This window comes from Sardina pilchardus, chromosome 13 (genome assembly GCF_963854185.1).
Source record: "Sardina pilchardus chromosome 13, fSarPil1.1, whole genome shotgun sequence".
Classification (NCBI taxonomy): domain Eukaryota; kingdom Metazoa; phylum Chordata; class Actinopteri; order Clupeiformes; family Clupeidae; genus Sardina; species Sardina pilchardus.
This window is the reverse complement of record NC_085006.1, coordinates 32,088,107-32,098,080: the sequence shown is the minus strand read 5'-3', so window position 1 is coordinate 32,098,080 and position 9,974 is coordinate 32,088,107. Positions and strand designations below refer to the sequence as shown.

General features: G+C 43.1%; 1 protein-coding gene across 1 annotated transcript in view; it reads right to left on the bottom strand.

Annotated features, from left to right (window-relative positions):
* The window catches only part of LOC134099426 (NACHT, LRR and PYD domains-containing protein 12-like), a 47,384-nt gene extending 39,743 nt beyond the window's left edge, over positions 1-7,641 (bottom strand). Inside the window, exons 1-5 of the mRNA XM_062552297.1 lie at positions 7,553-7,641; positions 6,868-6,960; positions 6,403-6,468; positions 2,509-4,428; positions 58-231 (exon numbers count right to left, since the gene is read on the bottom strand). Of these exons, the coding sequence (XP_062408281.1) occupies positions 58-231; positions 2,509-4,428; positions 6,403-6,468; positions 6,868-6,960; positions 7,553-7,572 (2,273 nt within the window). The 5' untranslated portion in view covers positions 7,573-7,641. The remainder of the gene's footprint in view (positions 1-57; positions 232-2,508; positions 4,429-6,402; positions 6,469-6,867; positions 6,961-7,552) is intronic.
* Between the last annotated feature and the right edge of the window lie 2,333 nt (positions 7,642-9,974).

Below are 9,974 nucleotides of genomic sequence, written 5' to 3'. Positions count from 1 at the left end.
TCTTATATACACACACATAATCACTCACATATAATCACTACATGAAATGATGCTTACCGTAGTTCCTCCAGTTTGCAGTTCTGATGAGAAAGAGCAGAACATAAAAGTTCCACTCCTGAGTCCTGCAGGTCATTAAGACTCAGGTCCAGCAGTCTGAGTGTTGAGGAGAGTGATGTGAGAGCAGAGGCCAGATAGGAGCAGCTCTTCTCTGTCAGCTCACAGTCCTGCAGCCTGGAGACACATCATGATACATCTGAACATTACTCCCCAATCATCTACTCATACACACACACAAACACACACCACATACACACATATACTCCAATCTACATACACACACACCCACAGCCTCTCCCCACACATCCTTACACATTCCCTTTCTGTCACACACACACACACACACACACACACACACACACACACACACACACACACACACACACACACACATCTTTACACACATTTTCACACACACACACACACACACACACACACACACATCTTTACACACACGCGCACATGCACACGCACACACACACACTGATGTCTGCGCTCCACAGACCCACACCTTCACATCCACACACACAACCTCCGCCCTTTTTCTTCACACACTTCCCCTCTCTTACAAAACAACCTCTCCCACACACACACAATCCAACCTTCACACACACACACACACACACACACACACACAAATACACACACACACACACCAATCTACACACACAGACCTACAGCCTCTCCCCACACTTCCTCACACACTCCATTTATCTCTCGCGCATGCGTGAGATCTACGAACACGCTCACAACCTCTCAACACTCTTACAAACAGACACACACACACACACACACACACATACAGTCCCTCTTACAAACTTCCTCTCCCACTCATCACACAGATGCACAATCTATGACACACACAGACACAGAAATCCACTAGATCCCAAACACACACACTTCCATATGAGCACATACAGTCACTCCACACACCTTCTCTCACACACATACACAATCTCTCCACACACAGAAACATACACTCTCCTACATACACACACACATAATCATTCACATACAATCACTACATGAAATGATGCTTATCGTCGTTCCTCCAGTTTGCAGTTCTGATTCCATCACATCCACACACACCACCTCCACCCACTTTCTTCACACACACTTCCCCTCTCTCACACACACAACCAGGGGTGTAGTGGGCGTTGGACGCGGGGGTACGCCGTCCACCCACTTCTCCCGACGTGAGATATAAAATAATAACAAAATATAAAATAGCCTACAACTTAAATGTCAAACTGGAGCTTATTGGCAATGGTGAAAACAACCTGAATAGGCTATATGAGACATCTCCAATACTGTCCAATTGGCCACGACATTAGGGGGGACGCACACACAAACATCCACATTCATAATCGAAGTTCCAATGTAAGTTGTGCTCAGTGGCATATGATGTTGAATAGCCTAATAAGCACAAATGCTCCATTATTTTGGAGTAGTAAAGCATTAAATGTAACGTCAGTTCAACTGGTGATTTGAATATTTAGTTCAACCAAGCATTAAGTACAGGTAGGATAAACCAGCATTAAGTACAGGTGGGCTAAACAAGCATTAAGTACAGGTAGGCTAGACCAGCATTAAGTACAGGTGGGCTAAACCAGCATTAAGTACAGGTAGGCTAAACCAGCATTAAGTACAGGTAGGCTAAACCAGCGTTTCTCAAACTATGGGCCGCGGAGCAGCACCGATCCGCAACCTGGACACTGCTGGTCTTCGGAGTTGTGGAGTAAATTATGCCCGCAGTGCTATGCTAATTTGCTGCGCAATTGATCAAGGAACCGCGGAGCAACAGAAAAAGAAAACAAACGTTTTCTGCTATCAGGAGGACTTCCTAAATTGGTGTCATAAAACATAGATGCATACAATTAAGTGGTGGTAAGCCTATGAGGCTTCATTCAATGCATGCGTCCGTGCGAGAGAAACTGAAACCACTTGATGTTAGTAACAAAGCTCCGCTTCAACCGATTGGAAGTCTATTTATTTAATAAACGTTTATTTAATAAATAGAAGCTTAATTTGTTAATAGATCCATGTGGATTCTTGCAACTCCTGCAACTTCATCAGGCCTTCGAATGAGCCGCATCATTGACGCCTCATCATTTTGGAGTTAAGCAAACAGTTCACTGATCATTCATTTCAACTGGCACAACGCCATCTGCTCACATGTGTTGTAGGCTAGCCTATGATTTATGTTCTATGTGAATATGAATGACGTTAAACATACAGTAATCTATATATGACACTTTCTGCATGTCAAACTGAGTGGGCCGTATGGCTTTTTATTGAGAGGGGGGGGGGGGGGTGACGTCACTGCAATGATTTTCTATAGGCACTGTATCTGATGATACGGTGTCAACTGATCATCTTTCCTCTTTCTGGAACTCTCTCTCTCTCTCTCTCTCTCTCACACACACACACACATACACACACTTTACTTACACAGCTGATGTGGATGTTGTGACCACTGGCAGTAGCTTCTGGAGAACTTCATCTGGACTGAGGAGTTCAGTCTGATCTTCCTCTGGTGTTGTTATGTACCTCTGCAGGTCAAACTCAGCCAGTAGCTCTTCTGACATCTCAACCTCAAATGTCTGAGACTCCCACTGTCCTGGTAAGAGCATAATTACAGACAGAGTTCCTGAGCTCTTGTCAATGCTCTCCACTACAGCATGGTGATTCAGCTCATTCAGACAGTAGAACAGGTTAATCCTTCTGTTTGAATCATGTTGATCTCTGATCTTCTGTTTGACATACTGAGCTGTTTGTTCTGAGCTATCTGATTGGCTACTGCTCTGCAGCAGTAGGTGTTTTAAGAGATTCTGATTGGACTCCAGTGAGAGACCAAGAAGGAAGCGGAGGAAAAGGTCCAGGTGTCCTTTCTTACTCTGTAAAGCCAGCTCCACTGCAGTCTTGTGTAGATCAAGAAGTGTTTCAGCTCTGAACAGAGCAGAGAGCTGAGAGGTTTCCTGTTGGTCAGGCATGTTTCTCTGTCTGTTGTTGAAGCAGAGGAACACATACAGAGCTGCAAGAAACTCCTGGATGCTCAGATGCACAAAGCTGAACACCCTCCCGTGGCACAGCCCAGCCTCCTCTCTGAAGATCTGGGTACACACTCCTGAGTACACTGATGCTTCTGTCACGTCAATGCCACACTCTCTCAGGTCCTCCTCATAGAAGATCAGATTGCCCTTCTCCAGCTGTTGGAAAGCCAGTTTCCCCAATTGGAAAATCACCTCTTCATCGGTCTCTTTTCTCTCTGTGTACTTCTGTTTGATGCTTGTCTGAACTATCAGGAACTCTGTGTACATTTGAGTGAGAGTCCGTGGCATGTTTACTCTCTCTGATTCTGATGTTCTCTCTGCAACAGTTGCTGTAATCCAGCAGAAGACTGGAATGTGGCACATGATGTAGAGGCTCCTGGATGACTTTAGGTGTGTGACTGTTCTGCTGACCAAGTTCTCATCGCTGAATCTCTTCCTGAAGTACTCATCTTTCTGTGGGTCATTGAATCCCCTAATTTCTGTCACCTGGTCCAAATACTCAGGAGGGATCTGATTGGCTGCTGCTGGTCGGGTGGTGATCCAGAGGAGAGCAGAGGGAAGCAGATCCCTCTTGATGAGGTTTGTCAGCAACACGTCTACTGAGGCTGACGCTGTCACATCACAACACCTCGGGTTGGAGAGGAAATCTAGAGGAAGTCGACACTCATCCAGACCATCAAAGATGAACACGATTCTATGCTGTGAACTGGTGAAGACTCTTGGGTCTTTTACTTCTGGGAAAAAAACTTGAATGAGCTCCACCAGACTGAGTTTCTTCTCCTTCATCAAGTTTAGCTCTCGGAAAGGAAGAGGAAATATAAAGTGGACATCATGATTGGCTGTTCCTTCAGCCCAGTCCAGAATGAACTTCTGCACAGAGACTGTTTTTCCAATGCCGGCCACTCCCTTTGTCAGCACTGTTCTGATGGGTTTGTGCTTTACAGATAAGGGATTGATGCTGCTAACTGGTCCATCTTGTGCTGCTTCTCCTCTGGGTTTAAAGATGTCACTGCATTTGATTGGTCTGTCCTGTGCTACTCTTCTCCAGGATGCCCTCTCTATCTGTCTGACCTCATGCTCATCATTGACCTCTCCTCCTCCATCAAAGTCATCATCAAAGTAATCAGACATGTAACATTCCACCTCATGCTCATCATTGACCTCTCCTCTTCCCCCCTCTGTGACATAGAGGTCTGTGTAGATCTCTTGGAGGAGTCTGGGGTCTCCCTGATTGGGTACTCCCTCAACCAGCTGCTCAAACTTGCTCTTCAGAGTGGATTTGAGTTTCTCATGGATCTCTGCCTCCTCTGGTGTCCATCTGGATCAATGACAGAATCACACAAAACACACACACATGAACATTATCATGCAACACCTGGGGATAATGTTCATGCACAATCAATAATGATCTATCATGTTCTAAACGTCACTGTCGCATCATTTCCTCTTGCGATAAAGAGCAGTCTATGGGCTGCACTCAGCGAAAACAAACCCACATGGTGTTTTTTGCTAACTGAAAATGAATGCAGCTAGATAGAATGACAAACGTGTTAAGTCTAAAGTAGGGCCGGGACTTTAACGCGTTAATTACGATTAATTAATTCCACAAACATTAATGCGTTAAAAAAATTGACGCATTTTAATCGTATGCCTATTTATTTTTGCACCGCGGAACGTTTCTCACGGGATGAGTTTCAGACGGACCGATTATACTGGAGCACCAAGTAACGCGAATGAGTTCGGTCAGTTCAGACAAAACAAACCACAGTGGCACAGTGAACATGAACAAAGAAGCTGATGTGACTGCGTTGGTTGGCCCCGTGGATGGGAAATGTTGTTACAAAAAACGAACGGATGGAAGCGTAGATAAGAGCATGGTTGTGTGCAACCTATGCAACAAGGAATTCGCGTATCACTGCAGGTATCACCTCAGTGCAAAACATAAAGCAGCTAGCGTGGGCAAAGTATTGTGATACTTCAGACACTTGAGGGAAACCTCTGAGCTTTATTTATTAAACAAATAGCAACCGAGTTGCTGTTACAGCCACAACTCACGCTTATAACAGTAATCCACCGCACCTAATTCCATGTCCAACTTTCATAGACCTAAAAGAAACTTCACACTCAGAACCGCATACAAGCACACACGCACACACGTAAACTCCACCCCCAGTTCCCCTTAAAGGGACACACACAACAATTTCATGAACTCAACTCAAGGTAACAGGTGACACACAATTAACAGGATATCACAGTATTATAGTTTACAGAAGGTCTACCTATCTATAGGCTACCTGAATTTCTGAAAATGTACTATTTCTAAATATGGTATTGCTACACTTTATGGCAAAAATTGCACTGGTCTGTTGGACTTATTAATAAACAATATGTTTGTTGCTTAAGCTTAGGCCTATGTATTCAGTCATTATCCAATAGTAGGCTATACTAAAAATCCATGTGAAAAAAAAAAAATACTTCTCACTGTTCTCAGGTCATATATTTATATGCGATTTAAAATGCGATTAATTTCGATTAATTAATTACAAAGCCTCTAATTAATTAGATTAATTTTTTTAATCGAGTCCCAGCCCTAGTCTAAAGTTGATGACGGCTGGATTGAGCGATTGCCCCTACAAACTACGTCATTTTTTAATTGGGGTTAGCAGAAGACACACAGTGGAGTTTATTTCTCTCATATTGTAATAGGCAAAGATGCCGTCAGCAATTGCACAGGGAGTTACACTTATTGTATTTGTTCACATTTGTTTTTGAAAATGGTTCAAAACAACATATATTTCAAACCAAATGAAATACAACAGGTCCCTTCAGTATTCCCAGAGAAACTCCACACAGGGTTTTGCTTTTGTTTGGGGGACATTTCTGGAGCCTGGGCTGCCTACAGAGAGCAGGTTTTTACAGTGTATTCACGGAACGGGCAGCGAGTGGATTGAGACAAAACAATGTTATGGACTCGAGTCCAATCACTGTCTACACATTACTGACAGAGCAGAGTTCCTTTATAATATAAGTATTAAATGGAGTGGGCTCGAGTACAATCACTGACTAAACATTACTGACAGAGCAGAGTTCCTTTATAACATAAGTATATTCCCTCACATTCATACATAAACAGAATAAATAACATACAGGAACACATAACGCACAGTGCTGATGTGGCATTATAGGGACCTAGAGGGACAGAGGGTTTCTAACATCAAATCCAGCCTGAGCTGCAGAGATGGTTTCTAAAGGATTGTTCTGACGCTTGACAGATTATCATCCATAATCTCACCTGTGTGCTGAGTCCTCGGTCTCGTCTGTCCTCTTGGACTGTGCGCCTGATGCCCCCTGCTGGACACTGTTAACACAACAGGACTCCCGTGAGTGTTTTCACATCTCACTCTAAAAAGGACCACATCCTCTTTCTCTCTCTCATACACACACACACACACACACATGCACACACACACACACACACACACACACACACACACACGCACATTTCCTAAAAACAGTTAACTTGTCAAACTGTGGCACTGCACACTGGTGTGCTGGGGTAAGATCCAGGTGTGCATTAGGGTTATATGACTATTTACATAGCTGTCACATTTGTTAAAAGAGGACCTATAGATATATAGATTCTATAGAATGGATGAAAAGAGTATTATACTGTGTTCTCTGATGTTAGTATATATTCAACTTTGATTTACAAAAAAATAAACTCAATTGCAATTTTACAAGCATATTTGAATCTTACTGTGCGGCAGAAGAGTCTCTTCCTGCATAGGTTTTTGCTGGATCCATACACACATCACTCTTTGTGTTGGGTGTAGAGCTAGTTTCGTCCATCCTAGAGAATAAGAAAATAATTAACTTTCACTTAGATTCCTTGTTAATTACACACACACACACACACACACACACACACACACACACACACACACACACACAAACACAGACACAAACACAAACACACAAACACAAACACAAACACAAAGACACACACTCACACACACACAGGCACACGGACGGACGGAAGGACGGACGGACGCGCACACTCTCTCTCACTCACTCACTCACACACACACACACACACACACACACACACTCACGACACGTGCATCACAACAGCATCCTCTGTAGACGCCTGCCTCAAAAGCTAAAACAAAATTCCTACAGTATTCCCATCATGACCCTGCGTAGTCTACTTTGCTCCAGACAAATGGATGCTCTAGGCTACTGCTAATACTCCACGGTTTGTGTGAGCCATTTTCACGTATCACGGCGTTGGCTAAACGTTTCCTGAAACTCATTTTAGCATTTAACCATTCAGACGCTGACTTTCGCATTCGCACTGTAGGCTATGCATGACTGCCCTGTTATCGCCTTGAAAACGACTAATGGTGCATTCTAGGGCTTTTAAGGTTAATTTGTGGACGTACCTTGGCCGTTTACTTTCCATAGTCCTTTGTCAACAGTAAAAGACGCGCCTGAAGTCCAGTTTCGGTTTCACTTCAGGTCTGGACCTAGGCTTCTGATTGGATGATTCGTCATCTTCTTCTTCTTCATTACATTATTGACAGATTACATCTTTTTAGTGCACGCCGCCACCAACTGTACAGGAGTGTGCAAAGGGACCATCATGACTGTCTAGTTTAAGAGGAAAGAGTTAAAGTTAAAGATACAAACAACCAACAAAACAAGCAAAAGGATCCTAGATCCTTCTAATTAAACCTGTATCATTCAGAAAAATGAATTTGATCTTTGATCCTATCTCTCTATTCCTTCTTCCTTAAGGATGTTCTCTATCCCATTTTCAGCCTCTCTTTCTTTCCATTGCTGCATGTGTTCTGTGTAGCCTATTGTTTCTACATCTTCTATAGCTTGACATTCAGTACTCTTCCTGTTGTATCTTCGTAAAACATGCTGTCCACAATGTAAACCTCAATTCATTCTCAACACAGTTAGGCTAATAGGTCTAGTGTATCACACTTCCCAAATAACCTTAGCGTACCATTAAGACCTGTATGACCCAGTCTTAGTCTACTATAAACCACCTCTTCCCTTCTGTTGAGACCTAATGTTATCCTTTTCCTCCACATTTTCCTGAATCTTAAGATAATGCTGCATTGTACTCTACCTTCCATTCATTTTGCCATTTCAGGAGAACTTCTGATCTAACTTTAGATTTGGCTTCTATCTTCCCCATTAAAATATTGATTCCTATGTGTTGTTTTTCCAGCATTTCCTTAGCTATTTTGAGATGTTTGAGTAGCAGGGGCGCCCCCTTGGGAGCTTGGCTCTGCCTGTCTACGTACTTCCCGCTCGACTTCTCTTCCCTACAGTAGGCTACTCCGTCTGGAATAGCTGCTCGACTTCTTTTCCCTACAGTACTCCATCAGGAAAAGCTTGCTAAGTCAGAGGGCTCCACTCATTCGTCTTTTTATCTATCCTCCCTTCCTTCCTTCCTCGATCCTCCGACTCGTTCTCACTGATCTAGATAAAGAATAGCAACTCTGGCCACCCCATATGGGATCATTTACAGTGGCTATGATTTAGGAGACAGAGCACTCAAATAATCCTCCATACTGTAGACATGGGGAATGGGGGAAGTTTATAAGTGAAATGTTGCACCAATCATGTGATCATCAAATCATGCCAGTCATCAGAGTAACTGCCCAAAACATGTTACTGATGGCTGATACGAAGAGACTTGCCTAAAAGGACTTTGCCATTACTTTACACACTCACAGTGTAAATTCACAATGACATGAAAGAAAACATCTAATTTTGGATTTGGCTTCTCCCTTCCCCATTGAAATATTAATTCCTGTGTTGTTTTTCCAGCATTTCCTTAGCTATTTTGTCAGCCACTTCATGTCCTTTTGGCTGGCTCGTCTAGTTTGAGATGTTTGAGTAGCAGGGGCGCCCCCTTGCATTTTTTTTTATTATATTATCAGGGATTTATTACATGATCAGTTTCTACACGGCCCCCTTGATAGCCCGGCTCTGCCTGTCTACGTACTTTCCGCTCAACTTCTTTTCCCTACAGTGCTCCGTCTGGAATAGCTTGCTAAGTCAGAGGGCTCCACTAATTCGTCTTTTTATCTATCCTCCATTCCTTCCTTCCTCGATCCTCCGACTTGTTTTTTTTTGCATTGAGCTCAATGAGCATCAAACAGGCTAATAGGCCTACTGGAAAAAGCACCATGCCAATCTCTAGCTATGGTGAAGGGTACAGTATGTGATGATGTGGGGCTATTTTAATTCCAAAGGTCAAGGGAACTTTATCAGGATGCATAATATCCTGGATCCATGAAATAGCTGGCCTTTAAAAATAACAAATCTGCCTGCTCCTATGTTAACCCTATGTGTTAAATTCCCATAGGGTTACATAGGGGGTCAAATACTTCCTTCCCTTAGCATTTAAGGAAAACATTTATTTATTTACGATACATTCTTCAATCACAAAGAAAATTGATGTCCTTGGCGGTTTTATTTTTACTCGTTTTTTGAATTAAGGCATTACGATCAATTGTCAAATGATGATTTTATATTCCTGTTTTAGCATGGTATCAAATACTTATGCTCCTCACTGTATGTGTGTGGAGTTGGGTTACCCATGTCTGGTGGAGTTGGGTTACCCATGTCTGGTGTGTGTGTGCACGTACTGTAGAGTTGGCTATGTCTGGGGTGTGTGTGTGTGTGTGTGTGTGTGTGTGTGTGTGTGTGTGTGTGTGTGTGTATGTAGTGTGTGTTTGTGTGTGTGTGTGTGTGTGTGTGTGTGTGTGTGTGTGTGTGTGTGTGTATGTAGTGTGTGTTTGTGTGTGTGTGTATGTAGTGTGTGTTTGTGTGTGTGTGTAT